Genomic DNA, 16268 nt, shown 5'->3' with positions numbered 1-16268 from the left:
CAGAACGTCCAGCACTCGTTCCTACACAGGCCCCAGGTGCGCTGGGCACCCCTGGAAGGCGCCTGGCCGCGGCATCAGCCCCAGCTCTCGTTCTCCCCTCACACCACCGCGCCCAACCCAACCCAGCACGCCATGCCCGGCACGCCGCAGGGCCACCCGATGAGCGCCTCGCCCGCTGCCGGCGGCCTCCCGCGCCTGCGCAGTGCCAGCGGTGTCGCCATGGCGGAGCCGGCAGCGGCGGCGGCGTGAGTGCGGGCGACGGGGCCGGGCGGGCGCGGGCGGCGGGAGCCGCGCGGGGGCGGAGGCGGGCGGCGGGGCCGGGCCGAGCGCAGGGAGGTTTACCGGGCGGCGCGGTTTAAGCGGGCGGGGACCCGCGGGGCTCTGCCGGCGGCAACGAGCCCTGCGTCCCCTTCTCCGCCCCCCGGCCAGCCCCGGGAGGAGCCGATGCGTGTGCCGGACAGAAAGGCGTGAGCTGCGCAGCGCTCGGGGCTGTCCCTGCTCCGCTCCCCGTTCAGCTCACGCACATCTCTGCGTCCGGAACGGATCCGGCTCCTGCTTTCCTTTCAGCCGTTGGGCACCGCAACTCTAGCCGAGGCCTTTCTCAGAGCGGGAAGGCTGGACAGTGTGCAGTAATTATCGCTCCTGGTTGTGTTTGTGCCTGCAGTCTCACCTCCTTCCATTTCTAGAACGTTTGACAGCATGCCACAATCCCCTTGAATTTTAAATTCCTCCCACTCGCCCTCTATTATCCACTAAATTCCCGTCATCAACCGATTGCCACTGTCAAAACCTCCTTGAAGTCAGCTTCAGTGACTGGATTCCTTCCTCTTTTTCATTACACTGCCAAACAAAGTAGGGATAAGTAATTTTTTCACCCTAAATCACCGTTGACTGCTTTTTAGTCATCGAGGTGTCTGCGTGGACACCTGTACAAGTGTTCTGTTGTGCTCTCCTGTAGTTTCTTTCCTGGTGTTGGGAACCAGCCCAACTCCCTCCATCTTCTTCCTTAAACACTGGTTTTACATTCATAGAGTCACAGAGTCATTGCGGTTGGAAAAGTGCACTAAGATGATCGTGTCCAACTGGCAGCCCATCACCACCACACCCAAGTCCAGTCTCCTGGGCACTCCTTTGTCATCCAGGAACAAACAAAGATAACTGCACATGATTCAGGTTGCTCAGAGAGGTTGTGGGAGGGACATCCTTGTCTAGGATCCAATGGGGGTAAAGTCCTCAGCAACTGTTGGATCCCCACAGCTGCCTGTGATTTGAACAGGAAGCCTCTCGAGGTTCCGTCCCCCTTCAGTTTAAGCTTATAGGATCATAGAATGGTTTGGGTTGGAAGGGACCTTTAAGGTCATCTAGTTCTAACCCCTGCTATAGACAGGAAATCCAGTTTCTCTGGTTTCTCCTTTCTCAGTTCTTTTGTAGGCCTCAGGAAGAGTGGGAAAAATATATATATATTTATGCTATTTCACATCTTAAAATTTGCTGTAGGTCTCAGTGACATTCTGAAGAAGAATGGAAATACACCTTATGAACCAGTGGGAAAGCAGTGTGCAGTGTTACAGGCATCCAGCTGCCGTGGAGGCTTTCCATGTCTGGGACAGGCAGCATGAGAGAGAGGGATTTGCTGCTAGAACCAATTTTACAAGCAGTTCATAGCATAATCCCAGCTTTATGAATGCAGGACACTGCATGATCCTGATAAAGTCATTTTACACATCTAGCTGCAAGTTTCCCTGGATTTGTCAAGATAGATTTGATCTCTGAAGAGTTTAGCTGATACCTTAGTCTCACTCTACTGAAGAAGCTGAAGGCATAAATCCTTTTACATGCAACCAGGACTCTGTCACTGTGTGTAAGGCTTTTTTCCACACTCTGTTGCAGTGGACGGTTGCTTTCTTTGACAGTCATGCCCAACTATCAGGAAACAATCCAAAGGATGGAACACCTCCTCTGCGAGGACAGGCTGAGAGAGCTGAGGCTGTTCAGCCTGGAGAAGAGAAGCTCCAGGAAGAGCTCAGAGCAGCCTTTCAGTATTTCAAGGGGAGGGACGTAAGAAAGAAGGGGACAGACTCTTTAGCAGAGTATGTTGTAATAGGACAGGGGGAAGTGATTTCAAACTAAAAGAGGGGAGACTTAGATTGAACACAAGGAAGTCGTTTCTTAAATAAGGGTGGTGAGGCACTGGCAAAGTTGCCCAGAGATGTGGTAGAAACTCCAACCCTGGTGACACTCAAGGTCAGGCTGGACAGGGCTCTGTGCACCTGATGGAGCTGTAGGTGTCCCTGTTCATTGCAGAGGGGTTGGATTAGATGGCCTTTGAGGGTTCCTTCCAACTCAAACACCTCTATGGTGCTATGAACATATTTACCACTGACAGTTAAGTATTTAACTAAAGCTCAAGTCAAGTTTATTTCCACAAGTCTGTCATCAAATAATCATCATGCTTTTACCTCTTTCTTTTTAGAATACTTTCTCCCTGTTTAGAAAGTAAAACACATCTTTCTTTTCTGTTGGATGTAGGAGTGATGGGGAAACCACTTATTCTGTGTGAAACAGAAATAAAGCATTCGGTAACAGAAGGAAACAAAACATCTGATAAATGGAAGCCATGAAGATATCAAAGCGGTTCTTTGCGTTTGGGATTTTGGCGTGCATAGCGTTTTACGTCGCATACATGAAATGGCACTTGGATTCCAAAGCGCTTGTGGCAGCAACGGAAGGAATTGCTGAAAGCACTGGAGACAAACTGAACCGTCAGGCGCTGACCGCAGATCTCTCAGTCTTCTATGGAATCATGTTTGATGCGGGAAGCACAGGAACTCGCATCCATATTTTTAAATTTACACAGCAGCCAAAAGGTACGGCTTGTGCATGGCGCAATATGCAAACTCCTCCATAAATTGTGGTGCAGCCTATTGATGGTTCTGTTCTAGGGAGTACTTGCATAAATGTGCTTCAGCTTTCTCTAGAGCCGCCAAGAGGGACCCATGCTGCCTTGCCTGCATGTTCATGTAATTGTCTATCCTGCAGCTTTCCAAAATGCTTAGGTCTCGCTCTTTGCTGCCATTGAAAATGGTGGTAAAACTTCCACTGACTTTTGTTAGAGTCAAATTTAGCCAGAGCTGAGCATGCTGAAACATGTGGCCCTTGTTACCTGTGTAGTTTGGAAGGCTGCATATAACGGGGTTATATAAGGGGTAAGGGATCAAAGAGAACTTGTACCATAGCCTCCCCAGGGAGATGGTTGAGTCACCATCCCTGAATGTGTTTAAAAACCTTTGGATGTGGTGCTCAGGGGCATGATTAGCGGAGGGTTGTTAGTATAGTATGGTTAGGTCGTGGTTGGACTCAATGATCTTTAAGGTCTTTTCCAACCTGAACAATTCTATGATTCTATGATCTAGTGATGTGTCTGATGTGTGCAAAAAAATACACGTATGGTGCACACCAGCACAGTCAGCTTTAACAAATAGTTTTGTAGAGAGCTAATTCCATAGCGGAGGCTGTGTTTAACAGATTTGATGGCCTTTGATAGTTCTTTAAGCAGAGGCTTCAGTTTATTCTCATTAGTGCCTAATGATATAATTTGTACTATGGTTTTCTTTTTGTGTATCCAAATGATTTGTACCAGTACTTATTTTGGAATACTGCTTTTGAACAGAGACTCCCAAGTTAACCCATGAGACGTTTAAAGCGCTGAAGCCAGGTCTGTCTGCATACGCTGATGATGTCGAAAAGGTATTCTTGTTTCTCTTAGAGTTCACGTGCCCTAAAGCCTCCTGTTCTTGATATGCCATGCAGATCATCTCTGCTGAACTGTCTCAGATCGGTCTCCAAATGATACAAACCCATAGGAAAAATTGGTCAGCTGTCAGAGGATCAAGGAACCAAATGCATCTTATTCTGCTCGCTTATGTCAATTAAGAAGAGCTGATGCTTTTCGTATCCCTGCCTTAATATTTTCTGTGTGCTTAAGAATATGACAAAAGAGCGAGGTTGCATTGGAGCTGAGCCATCTCCAAAAGGGACTAGCAGTAGATTCTCAGGGGAAGAATCAAAAAAACCCAACAGGCCAAGTATCAAGTCACTGCCTGCCTCATCTTCTGACTCACAGGGATGTGGAGACTTGCTGAGCCAGACATGAACACAGCTCATAGTGTTTTCTTAGCCCCAAAGGGCTTTATTGCCCAAGGATTTATCACATTGATTTTGATTTTTGTAGCCAAACCTCTGGTATTGTTTGGCAGTGGCACTGTTTGAGAGTGAGTTTTTTTGTTTTTGAACTTGCTGATGGATAAACCCAGTTATACCTATATGCCTTCTGGCTCCTTTTGGTCTTTACTTCTCCCTGTTCCACACTTAGATTCCTCTGATCACCCTTTTGCCCTTCCAAGAAAGGCAAATCTTAAGAGTTTCTAAGATCCTTTTTTGGGGGTTCTTTCTCTGCTCACAGAGTGGACAAGGAATAACAGAGCTCCTGGAGGTGGCGAAGAAGGAAGTTCCTATGGAACTCTGGAAGTTTACTCCTCTGGTCCTGAAAGCTACAGCTGGCCTGCGGTTGCTGCCAGGAGAAAAGGCTCAGAAGTTGCTGGATAAGGTACTGTTTCTTGTCTTTCAGTTTCCTTTCCAGAAATTCTATGACAATATTTGTTCCTTTCTGTGTAAAGCACATGCTCCTTTATGCTTCGTATGTATGAGTCATTCCTGTCGTTTTACTCTGAAAGCGCTGCACAGTCACCTGATCTCAGATGGGTTCAGATTAAGGAATTGTATGAGTACAGACATAGAGGAATAATGACAGCTCCAAATAAGCCTGGAAACAACATGCAACATAACAAGCATAATGTGATACTTCTAACAGAAATCAGAGACTTGTTGGTGCACTGGTTTGTTGGTGGTTTTGACCAGAATCCTGCTGTTCTGGGAAAAGCTCTCCTGTTTGATTTGTCGTGTTATCAGCCTGCTGCTGCAAGGTTCCTCGGCTCTATATTGGTTAGAAATAATGTGAATTGTATTTACAGGCACGTAAAATGTTTGATATTTTAAACCATGACAAGTATTTTAAAAATAAAAATATTATGTCCTAGATCTTACAGCTGCTGGAAAATTTAGTGCCCTAAATGTACTCTTTTTCTCAGCAGTGACTGGAAGGAAGAAATGTGTTGTGGTTTAAACCAATATTGTCCATATTGTTCTTTGCTGCCTACAAGACAGTCTGTTCTTTTTTCCATACCAAATTTCAGCTGGAACTAATGCAACTCTTAAAGTAGTTGCTTGAGGAGACACAAGAAACATAGGGTCTTACTGCCTCTTGCAGGGTGCAGTGCAGACTTCTAACAGCCAACATACTCATGTTAAAAAATGCCATCCCCTGGGCATTTGTGAAACCATGAGTGTCCATTTCCTTTCTCTCCTTTAGATATTCATACCCCATGTGTTGCTCACTGCAAGAGTGAAATGTTACCAGCATATCTACCACCATACCCTACCCATGTTATCAGCATTTCTGAGCAGTCTTCATGTTTGAACACCCACCTGTCTGTTCTGTTTCTTCACCAAACTGCATGTAAATCACTGACTTTTATAGTTTAGCACAGCCTGATGCTTACTGAGCTCTTGAACTTAAGGAATCTGGCCCAAGAAAAGGAATACTTGTGTAAAACCAGAGTTTAAATAAATACCCTTCCTTTCAAATGGAAAGAAAAAGATTTCTCTGAGTGTAGCTTTTATTCGAACTACAGGTGAAGGAGATTTTTCAGGCTTCCCCTTTCTTCGTGAGGGACAACTGTGTGTCGATAATGAATGGAACTGATGAAGGTAGGTTTACTTCTGAGGAACTTTTCTGCAGTTCTTGAGATTTCTACTGCACTGTGGCAGGACTTCACTGAGGGTAATAGGAACCTCTAAGTAGCAGGTTTGATAGTTTTTATACTACCTCAGGCTGTGCCTGCCAAAGAGATTTTGTGCTACATTTTCTGAGGTGAAGTCCTGAATTCTGTCCTGACTTTCAAAGGTCTGAGTGCCAGGCAGTTCCTGTGGGATCAGCAGGAGGCCACTGGGCAGTCAGCACTTTAGGAAGGTTTTTTGTATATCTGCTTGTTGAGATGGGCTTCAACAACTGCTTCTGCACACACCCTGCTTTGGATTATACTCATCTGAGCTTGCAACTGATCTAATAACTGTGATTGTGAATTGAACCTGAAAAAAAAAAGTTATATAGAGAAAATAACTATTAAAGTACACTGATGTTTATCAAAAAAGAGCTGAGGACCGAACCCAGAATCAGTCTTCACTTGAAGTGATTCAAAGGAGAATTTCTAAATTGTGGGTTACTTAGTGTTGAAGTGTTTTTAACTTACTTAGAAACAAAACTTGAAAGTAGCTGCTGATTTGGACTGCTTATGAGTTTCTTTTTTACTGCTTCATGGAAGAAAGACACTAATTGTCTTCATTTTAAGTTCATAGTTCTAACAGTTGGTTTAGCCAAGGTTGAACAAGAACTTGTTCCTCAGTGTGCCTTAATTTTAACCAAATGGATAAATATTTTAATTTGTTAACATAAAGGCCATTAATTCACCTAATTCGTAGAGGAAAGGTTTACAAAACAATAAAAGGACAGAAACAGTGTGGTTTGCAGAAGTGCCTTGAGGAAAACAGGGAAAATTTAAACACTGAAAAGATGAAAATTCTTAACATTCAAAAGCTAAATCAAATGCCTCACATCAAACAAAAGCTTGCCAATGGGTATTTTTCTAGAAAATGAACAATGTGAATGTAGGTAATTTCCTTATTACATAGCTAAGGACTGAAGCCAGTGAAGCCTTTGGGACTTCAAACTGAGGTTTTTGACCTGTGAAGAACCAAGTTCTCTAGGCATTTTGTATACAGGGCTTCTCCTCCTAGCACCACATAAGCTCTGGTGTAGAAGGTCATTCTATTTGTTCCAGGCATCTAATTTTGGCTTTTGACGGACATTGACAGTTGTGGAAGCAATGGCTTTGGGGCAAGCTGGGTCAGAGTAGCTCAGCAGAACCAATTCTGTTTGCTCCTCTTGGAAGTCCTTCCTGCTCAGTTCTCAGCTAGATATTGTTTGGGAATTTTGTATTAGAAATTGTCCATTTGTGAAACAGGGGCAAAGGAGCTTGTGACTGATAGTCTTGGCGCCTCTTTCTGTGCTTAGATGACTAGCTGTGGTTTGCTATTGTTTTGTTTAGATGGTGCAGTGAAAGCATGTGAGAAAACCTTAAAATACCTCCAGCTAAAAAGATACTAAAGCAGGAACACCTTGTTGTATGGCTCATCTTAGTTGTTACTGTTGGATAAAATGAAGCTATGTGATCTAACAGTGCATCTTCTGAATCTCTTCCTTGTTAGGTATTTCAGCCTGGATCACAATAAATTTTTTAACAGGTATGTTTATATGAGCTTATCTATGAAAATATGCCTAATGCTGTGTATACTGTCTTCTGCCCCTGTATATTATTTGTTCATTCATTGGCTTGGAGAAAGAAGGATCTAGAATTAAGTCATCAGTTGTTTTTGGCCTGGACCACTTAAGTTATTAGGATTGAGGAATTTAATCCCTTTTCCTTGATGTTCATGTAGTCGTTCTTCGAGTTTCTTATAAGGTAACAGAGCATTTAATTCCTTTTTACAGTTCCCCACAAGCTCTGTGTTTTTTAGTAATTTTCTAGAACTGCTTCACAGTTGCACAGTGTGAAAGTAGTGTTGTACTTTCCTACAGATTTATAAGATAGAAGTCAGTGTTTACACATAGGAAGGGATGGCTGTAGAAAAACTAAGCTGAAGTCTGCTTTGGCAATAAGCAGACCAGTCTGCCTTCCAAGCAGTCAGCACAGTGTGCAGAGCCTTACGACAAGTGCTGTAAAGCTTTTTTGCTCATGGGAAGTATCAGAAAGGTTAATGATCTTCCAGCATTATCTCTCATGAGCTATATATTCCAGTAGTTGGCACACACTGAGGTTGTCAGGAAGGTGTGTTTGAAAGATTGATCTGAGAAGAGTTGGATTTAAATGAGAAGTATGGGTTAGCAGCAAGAAGATTTCCAAGGGAGGCCAGTCTGTCAGGCCAGCTCTTCATTCTCTCATCCCCTTGGCTTTATGAAGCTACAAAATACTGCTGTGAGACCAGGGAGAGATGGCCAGGAAAACCACGTTCTTTTGCATTTCAAAGTGGTTATGAGAGTAAAGTTTGCAAAAGGGTCCTTGCATCCACTGAAAAATGTTTAGGATTCCAGTAACCAAAGCTGCTATAATTAGGGCTTGAACAGCCATCAGGGAAATAACACAAACTGTGCCACTTGGAAGATTTTCATGTCACCCTCATAAAGCACAGGTAAATGACTAGCAGTCAGTGTTATGATCTAGTGCTGGCTGGAAGCTGACCAATGAAGTTAGATTGTCATTCTGCTTTACAGCTCTACTTCTGGTTTTATTCCTTGCTTCATTCTCACTATGTCCACTGTGGCTTTATCTGTTCTGTCTCATATTTTAGGTAGCTTAGATGATCCGCAGAAGAGAAGTGTAGGAATGCTGGATTTGGGTGGTGGATCAACGCAGATCACTTTCCTTCCACGCACTGAGGTAATGTGAACACTGTATGGAAATGTTGGTGCAGAAATCAGTAACTGCTCAGGTTCAGAAACAGGCCAAGGGTGTGATGTGAAGCCTTGCTTCTGACAGAAGAGCCCTTATTATTTGGTCACATACACCTTGTTACAGGCAGTAATGGAGGCATTCACATTCTGCTGGTTGTCTTGTTCCAACTCCATGGGTTGGTGCATGCGGTGAAACTGCCAGGGCTGCTTTGTGTTAGGGACAATACAGCATCCTGAGAGTGTTAATCTTTGACTCTGTTTGCTCTGGGTAAAATGAAGACCTCAAAGGGAATGCTGTTAATGAATCCAAGCCCGACATTTGGCTTATACTGTGTTTTAAGAACATAAGATTCCTTCTCCATCCTTGTTTCTAGCTTTCCCGAGTTCACTGTTTTGCAAATGAATGCAATGAATGCTTTCTTAGGAGCAACTCTCATTATGCAGTTAGAAATACATGCTGATGTTTGTCATTTCAGCTTCCTGTGTTCCTGTGGTGGCATTATTTTAGGTGTTCTGTGAGCAGGAAGACCTGTGTGTATAGAGTAATGAGGTTTTGGCCTTAGCAGAGTTTGTAGTAAAGCTGTGCAGAAGCAGAGGATAAGGATGCTGTATCCAAATGCACAAACCTGAGCTGATCAAGGTGTTGTGCTTTCACAGCAGAGTGCTGGGATGTGAGGAGTTCGGGATGTGGAAATTCAGGACTCAGAGGAGGTGACAAGATACGAGCAGCTAGGCATGAGCAGCCTGTGCTTTGCCCCCTGCTGATGTGGTGCTCTTGGAAAAGAGGCTGCACAGTGCCTTAGACAGTTATCCTTTCATTTCCTCAGACCACAGGCGGGTCCTCACTCTGTTTCTTAGCAAGCACAGTGATGCGCTTTTCCTCCAGCTTGTGGCAGTTTGCAGCTGAATTCACTGGAGAATTACATGCCCAGTTTTCTCATTATTTGCCATAGTTTTACCTCATAGAGATCATATGAAGAAGCAGTTTCTGTATCAACTCGACAAAAGCAGTTAAGAGCTGGAATAAGGATTCCTTTCTAATTAAAATTACCGACCATTTTGGTGTGAATATAGATGTAATCAGTTCTTACTCTCATGTGAAGTCCATATTTTAACTCTGGGTTTTTTGGTCATCTTAAACGTCAGAGGTCAAACTAAAATACTCGAGAAGCCATTCTTTGTCTCTGAACCATGCCTGGACTGTTCTACGTTTGGAAGGCTGAAAGGTTTGAAAGGTTGTGTTGCTGATGTTTGCCATTGCTGGCAGTAACCTTGCCATAACATCTTTGTCTCCCTCAGGCAACTCTCCAGACATCACCAGCTGGCCATACAACTTCATTTCAGATGTTTAACAGCACCTACAAGCTATATTCCTACAGGTCAGTTGTGAGAAAGAGGCCATACTGTAAAAATAAATTACTTTCAGTGAAGCCAGTGAGACCCAGGCATTTTGCTGAAGTTCAGATGAGTCCTGAGAAGTGGAGAAACCTGAGTCAAGTCACCGTCCACACAAGCTCTTGGAGTAGGGAGGGAGCTGTGCAGATCAACTGGCAGGCAAGCAGTCTGATGGCTGAGAAAATGAGGGGCTTTAGCTCCACCTCTTGCTTTGAAAATGCCTCTGTACCTGCTGTTTCGGGCAGAGGGAAGCAGCTCCTTCCCACCTGTGTTTGCTGTGGAATGTTTTGGGGCTTAGAAAAAGTCAATGCTACGTGCTGGAGGTTGTGCTGACTTTGAGGAGGGTAAGAGAAAGGTTAGAAGAATGCCTGAAGCATTCCCAGTCTTTCAGGAGACAGATTATAGTTGACAGCTATTCACTGTGCTTTTACAAGGACAGATCATCCTTCTGGGTAAGGATAATATGACACTGGGCTGTCACACCATTCCCCTTATGGACATTAGCTACCGACTTGAGCTGTTTTGCTGGGACCACATAGAGGAAACAGGCATGTCCTACCCAAGCTGTCAGTGGAGTATCAGAGGAAGGATGCTTGTTGTTCACAGAGGCTTTTCTTCCCTTTGCAGTTACCTGGGACTTGGGCTGATGTCGGCAAGGCTCGCCATTTTAGGAGGAGTTGAAGGAAAACCCTGTAAGTTACAGGCACTCAAGTCTTGGCTCTGGGTAGAGAGCGCACTGCTGTGTTGTAGAGAAAAAGGTCATCTGTCCCCTTCCCACTGAAGTGAAGGTGCCTGAGTGGTGGCAAATTCCTGTCGCCATGGCTGACTGTATTTGAGACAAATATACAAAGTGACACTAACGGATCCCAGAAGACATGGATTCCTGACAACCTTAGAGGTTGTGGGACCCTAAAGCCACGACTGGTACTTAGAGATGCATTACTAAGCATGTGGTTCAGAAAAAAGCAGGGCTGGGGATGAGGATGCTAAAATTAACTCCTCGTGTTTTTCTCTAAAGTGCCTTTATTTTACTTCTGCAGTAGGAGAAGGTGAGGAACTGATCAGCCCTTGTTTACCACCTGGCTTCAAATCTGAGTGGCAACATGCTGAGATATTGTACAAAATTAAAGGACAGAAGGCAGGTATAGTGCTTTATCACTGTCTCTTCCTGTCTAGGCCAGCTAGTAGCAAAGTAAATTATATATTTTCAGCTTCTTGGAAATTATCTGTGTACTCTTCTGTCCAACTTTCTTGATATGCATTCTACAAATGTTGCCTCTCATGCTGTGGTGTGTCTGTCCAGTCAGTAAAGCTGTTAGTAGTAATGCAGTTGGAACTGGGCACTCCCTTTTGATATCCATCTGCCTCAAATTGTATTGTTCATCCCTGATGTCATAGAATCATAGAATCATAGAATCACCAAGGTTGGAAAAGACCTAGAAGATCATCCAGTCCAACCATTCACCTATTCCCAATAGCTCCCACTAAACCATGTCCCTCAGCACAACATCCAGCCTTTCCTTGAACACCCCCAGGGTCGGTGACTCCACCACCTCCCTGGGCATCCATTCCAGTGCCTGACCACCCTTTCTGAAAAGTAATACTTCCTCATGTCCAGCCTGAATCTCCCCTGCCGTAGCTTGAAACCATTCCCCCTGCTCCTATCACTAATGACATGAGAGAAGAGGCCGACCCCCAGCTCACTACAACCTCCCTTCAGGAAGTTACAGAGAGCAATGAGGTCTCCCCTGAGCCTCCTCTTCTCCAGGCTGAACATTCCCAGCTCCTTCAGCCTCTCCTCATATGGCCTGTGTTCCAGACCCCCTCAACCAGCTTTGTTGCCCTCCTTTGAACACGTTCCAGGGCCTCAATGTCTTTCTTGCAGTGAGGGGCCCAATATACGTGTCACGTATATGGTTCCAACCTGAGGATGGTCAGAGCTAACACTGGGAGAAGATGCAGGTGTGTTGTTTCAGTTCTCTGTTAAGAACGTGTAAGAATTCAGTAAGTGCTACTGTGTGAAAGGGAGCCTGTCTCCTTGTACTTGCTACAGCAACTGTGTTTGTTTAGCCTACCTGTCATATCCCGCTTGTCTTTGCATTCTTTTAGGTGAGCCTCTGTATGAATCTTGTTCTAACAAAGTGGCAAAGATGCTCTACAAGAAAGTACATAAAGCTGAGGAAGTGAAGGACTTGGACTTTTATGCTTTCTCCTACTACTATGACTGTGCAGCAGAGGTTGGTCTCATAGGTATGTCTGTTTTCATTTCATTTCATTTAAAATGACAGGTTCTGAAACAGACGGTAGTAGTGATACACATCATGATGCTGTCCTGAGCTGTCATGGGTACTGAGGTACACTGATCTCAAGTGGATATTGAATGCTATTGCATTTCTTTATAGAAGAAACTGAGGTTGTGAAATAGGACCTCTGACTAGGAGGGACAAACTTAACCCCTCCTCTTTGTTTCATGGATAATTTCAGATTTAATATGTTAGATCTGGCCAAAGGTGTTAACAGTGTGCAAGCATCACAGGACAGGGTAGTAAAGACATGTGGAAGTGTGAAAAGTCTTTAAACTGTTTCTTTAGGAAACTAGTTTTAGGAAACTAAATTCTTCATAAAATGAGGTTTTCAATCTAAAAATCCTTAATAAAGGTTCTTGTACCTTTAAAGCAACTGTGAATTTTGTCATCGATTTCAGGCTTACTTCCAAACAACTTTTATGACCTCTTTTTACAACTTGAACCTACTATTGCCTTTACACAAAGCACACAAACTTATGACTCTTTTTCTTTCAGATAAAGAAAAAGGAGGAAGCTTAACGGCCAATGATTTTGAAGTTGCAGCTAAGTATGGTAAGTAAAAGACACAAACAGGACTAGTAATTGTGTGCAAATTTACGTGACAAATGTCTGAAATGCAAAGAAGCCTCTCTTTTTTTTTAAGTAAATACTGAGCACCTCTTTTTGGAGAATCTGTGCTTATTTCTGCTTGTTTCTGAAAATCTCAACTTTTTATTTTTGTGATTTAGTTTTCTTGTAACACATTTAAAAGCTCTGTTGATAATTACTAGTAAACTTGCCAGTTAACACTGCATGCAAGTAACCTGTTCTAATAATCCTGTGTATTTTTTCTTTTGTTCATGTGTTTGATTGCTAGTTGGAAACAAGAGGAAGCTGATTCGTAGCCTCTTTTGCTTCATTGGCTGTAGAGAGAATTGCCTCAGATTTACAAACGTAATCATTCCTTTTTTACTGCACAGGCTTTGATCAAACTGGGTTACAGAATCACAGAATCACAGAATCACAGAATCACCTGGGTTGGAAGGGACCTCAAGGATCATGTAGTTCCAACCCCCCTGCCTAGCAGGGCCACCAAACACACACATTCAGATCAGGTTGCCCAGGACCCCGTCCAACCTGGCCTTGAACACGTCCAAGGACGGGGCATCCACAACCTCCCTGGGCAGCCTGTTCCAGGGCCTAACCACTCTCCTTGTGAAGAACTTCCCCCTAACATCCAACCTAAATCTTTCCTCCTTCAACTTTGATCCATTTCCCCTAGTCCTGCTGTTGTCAGCCCTTCTGAAGAGTTTACTCCCCTCCTGGGTGTAGGTTCCCTTCAGGTATTGATAGGCTGCAATGAGGTCGCCCCGCAGCCTTCTCTTCTCCAGGCTGAACAAGCCCAACTCCCTCAGCCTGTCCTCATAGGGGAGGTGCTCCAGCCCCCTGATCATCTTAGTCGCCCTCCTCTGGACCCTTTCCAAGATCTCTATGTCTTTCTTGTACTGAGGGCTCCACACCTGGACACAGTACTCCAGGTGGGGCCTCACAAGAGCCGAGTAGAGAGGGACGATCACCTCCCTCTCCCTGCTGACCACCCCTCTCCTGATGGAGCCCAGGATCCCATTTGCCTTTCGAGCTGCCAGAGCGCACTGCTGGCTCATGTTAAGTCTCTCGTCCATCAGGACCCCGAGGTCCTTCTCTGCCGAGCTGCTCTCAAGGCCCACTCCTCCCAGCCTGTACGGGTGCCTGGGGTTCTTCCGGCCCAAATGCAAAACCTTGCACTTTGCCGTGTTGAACCTCATTAGGTTCACCCGAGCCCAGCCCTCAAGCCTGTCGAGGTCCCTCTGAATGGCATCCCTTCCTTCCGCCGTATCAACCGCACCACTCAGCTTGGTGTCGTCAGCAAACTTGCTGAGGGTGCACTCAATTCCCTCATCGATGTCATTAATAAAGATGTTAAAGAGCACCGGTCCCAAGACAGACCCTTGGGGGACACCACTTGTTACCGGCCTCCACCTGGACATAGAGCCATTGACCACCACCCTCTGTCTGCGGCCTTTCAACCAATTGCTTATCCATCGGGTCGTCCACCCATCAAATCCACTTCCCTCCAATTTGGAGATGAGGATGTGGTGGGGGACCATGTCAAAGGCCTTGCTCAGGTCCAGGTAAATGACATCGGGTTGGGACTTTTTGGTAAACTTTATGAATCACTGAGCAATTGTTGCAGTTCTAACTTCTGAACTACTTTTTGTATGATCCATCTTGAGAAAGGAACTGCTTTTTATTTTAAGTTTCTTTGTTATTTTTTTTCATCAGCTGTTGAATGCATACGATTGAGGAACTTTCTAATGGGAAGAAAACAAACTGCTCAGCATTCAAGCTTTATTGGGATAGGGTGGAGAGTTTTCACAATGTTTGTTTTTCCAAGTTGCTGACAACTTTTTTTCTGCACAAAGCAGATGTAGGCACACTTGAAATTGTTGATATTTTAAAGTTTTACAGTAAACATGAGAACAGTTGGAGGCCCATTTTTCTACTTGCCCTTGGAAGTACAGTAAACTCAGCTGTCTTTGGGTAAGAGAGGCAATGCTTTACTCTTCCTTCTTGTGTGCCCAAGTTCCTGGGCATCTGCAAACACAAGGATATCTTTTGAATGCTATTTTAACAGGTTTCATAGATGTGGAACACAAGTTACAAGAAGTGGTCTAAGGATTTGTTTGAGGTTTTTCAGAGCTGGCTGATGCTAGGCCTGAGCTCACCATGAACATTCTGACACCTCTTTCTTTTTATTTAGTGTGCAAGACCATGGAAATCAGCCCTGGAAGCAGCCCCTTTCTCTGCATGGACCTCACATACATCACCTTCCTCCTGCAAGAACTGGGCTTCCCAAAGACCCAAGTCTTTAAGGTAGTGCACAAAAACAGATCGCTGAGAGTGGGCAGAAGATGGCCAAGCCATCATGCCAGTAGTTCGGATTTCCCTTCTTGCTACAACACGCTTTATGATTTGGGTGGAGTGACACTATAATGGTGCTAACTAGTTGTCATAGCCTTCAGCACTATATTCACCTTACGTTTTTGTTTTCACAGAAAATTATATTTAAACTTCTTTTTTTTTTTTTTTTTTTTTTTTTCCAGCTTGCCCGGAAAATCAACAATGTTGAGACGAGCTGGGCATTGGGAGCCACCTTTCATTACATTGACTCACTCAATAGACTGCAGTACTAAAGCTCCTTGAAGGTGACTTTTGGGGATGTCGGGTTTTGGAAGCACAACACAGGGGAAGGATTTTTGGCTTCCTGAATCCCTTGGGAGGTTCTCAGAAGCTCAGCTCCTTCCCTGCCAAGTCCCATCCATCACAAGCTCTTTTCTTACAGTGCATAGTGCAGTTTCTATGGAATAAGCCTTGATTGTACAGCATCTCTTGTCAAATTCCTGTAAAACTTGATCATCATTGAAGGAGAACCAGCACTCTGCAGGACACCTATGATCTCTATGAGAAAACCACACCTTTTTGAAATGTGCCTGTACTATTCACTTGTACTGTGCTGAAATCAACGTAGTAAATGGTCAATACAGAGGGAACTCTTTATGCTCTTTTCAAGGTGTTTTTTCCTGTTTGTCAGCAGTTTCCAGTGATAATTTTTATTTTGCTACTTGGATGTTTGAAAAAGAGCTTAAGTGTGCATGTGAATACAATACATTTACACAGATGTGCTGCTGACAGGCAGCAGCTTTGAAATGCAGTGTGGAAGTCTCAGCTCTGGTTTTCAATTGATGAAGCAGCAAAGTTTGGGAGCGCTGTAGAAGCAGGATACAGACAAGCATGAATCAGAGCCTATATCTGCTGTAGGACTAAAGTATGGGTGTCCAACCTTTTGGCTTGTGTGAGCCACACTGAGTGAAGATGAATTGCCTTGAGCCACATATAAAATAAATAATATACTTAATATATGG

At 44.3% G+C, this 16268-nt stretch overlaps 1 protein-coding gene across 1 annotated transcript; it reads left to right on the top strand.

Moving 5' to 3' along the window:
- Positions 1 to 203: 203 nt before the first annotated feature.
- Positions 204 to 16263, top strand: ENTPD6 (ectonucleoside triphosphate diphosphohydrolase 6). Its single transcript, XM_052676269.1, has 14 exons — positions 204 to 245; positions 2530 to 2867; positions 3671 to 3747; positions 4463 to 4606; positions 5751 to 5826; positions 7384 to 7419; positions 8524 to 8612; positions 9926 to 10005; positions 10649 to 10713; positions 11062 to 11163; positions 12131 to 12271; positions 12823 to 12879; positions 15107 to 15219; positions 15450 to 16263. Exons 2-14 carry the CDS (start codon positions 2609 to 2611, stop codon positions 15537 to 15539), a joined length of 1329 nt encoding a protein of 442 aa, XP_052532229.1. The 5' UTR covers positions 204 to 245; positions 2530 to 2608; the 3' UTR covers positions 15540 to 16263.
- Positions 16264 to 16268: the final 5 nt, after the last annotated feature.

Source organism: Tympanuchus pallidicinctus, unplaced genomic scaffold, assembly GCF_026119805.1.
Source record: "Tympanuchus pallidicinctus isolate F22 unplaced genomic scaffold, pur_lepc_1.0 scaffold1, whole genome shotgun sequence".
NCBI classification, from domain to species: Eukaryota; Metazoa; Chordata; class Aves; order Galliformes; family Phasianidae; genus Tympanuchus; species Tympanuchus pallidicinctus.
Note: the sequence above shows the minus strand (reverse complement) of the source record. Positions and strands in the feature narration are given on the sequence as shown.

What these genes read in the sequence shown, in the direction of transcription:
- ENTPD6 (XM_052676269.1), top strand. Translation starts at nt 2,609, where the DNA reads ATGGAAGCCATGAAGATATCAAAGCGGTTCTTTGCGTTTGGGATTTTG. An exon ending in TACAAGCTATATTCCTACAG is followed by an intron (nt 10,006 to 10,648) that starts GTCAGTTGTGAG and finishes TTCCCTTTGCAG; the next exon opens with TTACCTGGGACTTGGGCTGA. An exon ending in AGGAGTTGAAGGAAAACCCT is followed by an intron (nt 10,714 to 11,061) that starts GTAAGTTACAGG and finishes TTACTTCTGCAG; the next exon opens with TAGGAGAAGGTGAGGAACTG.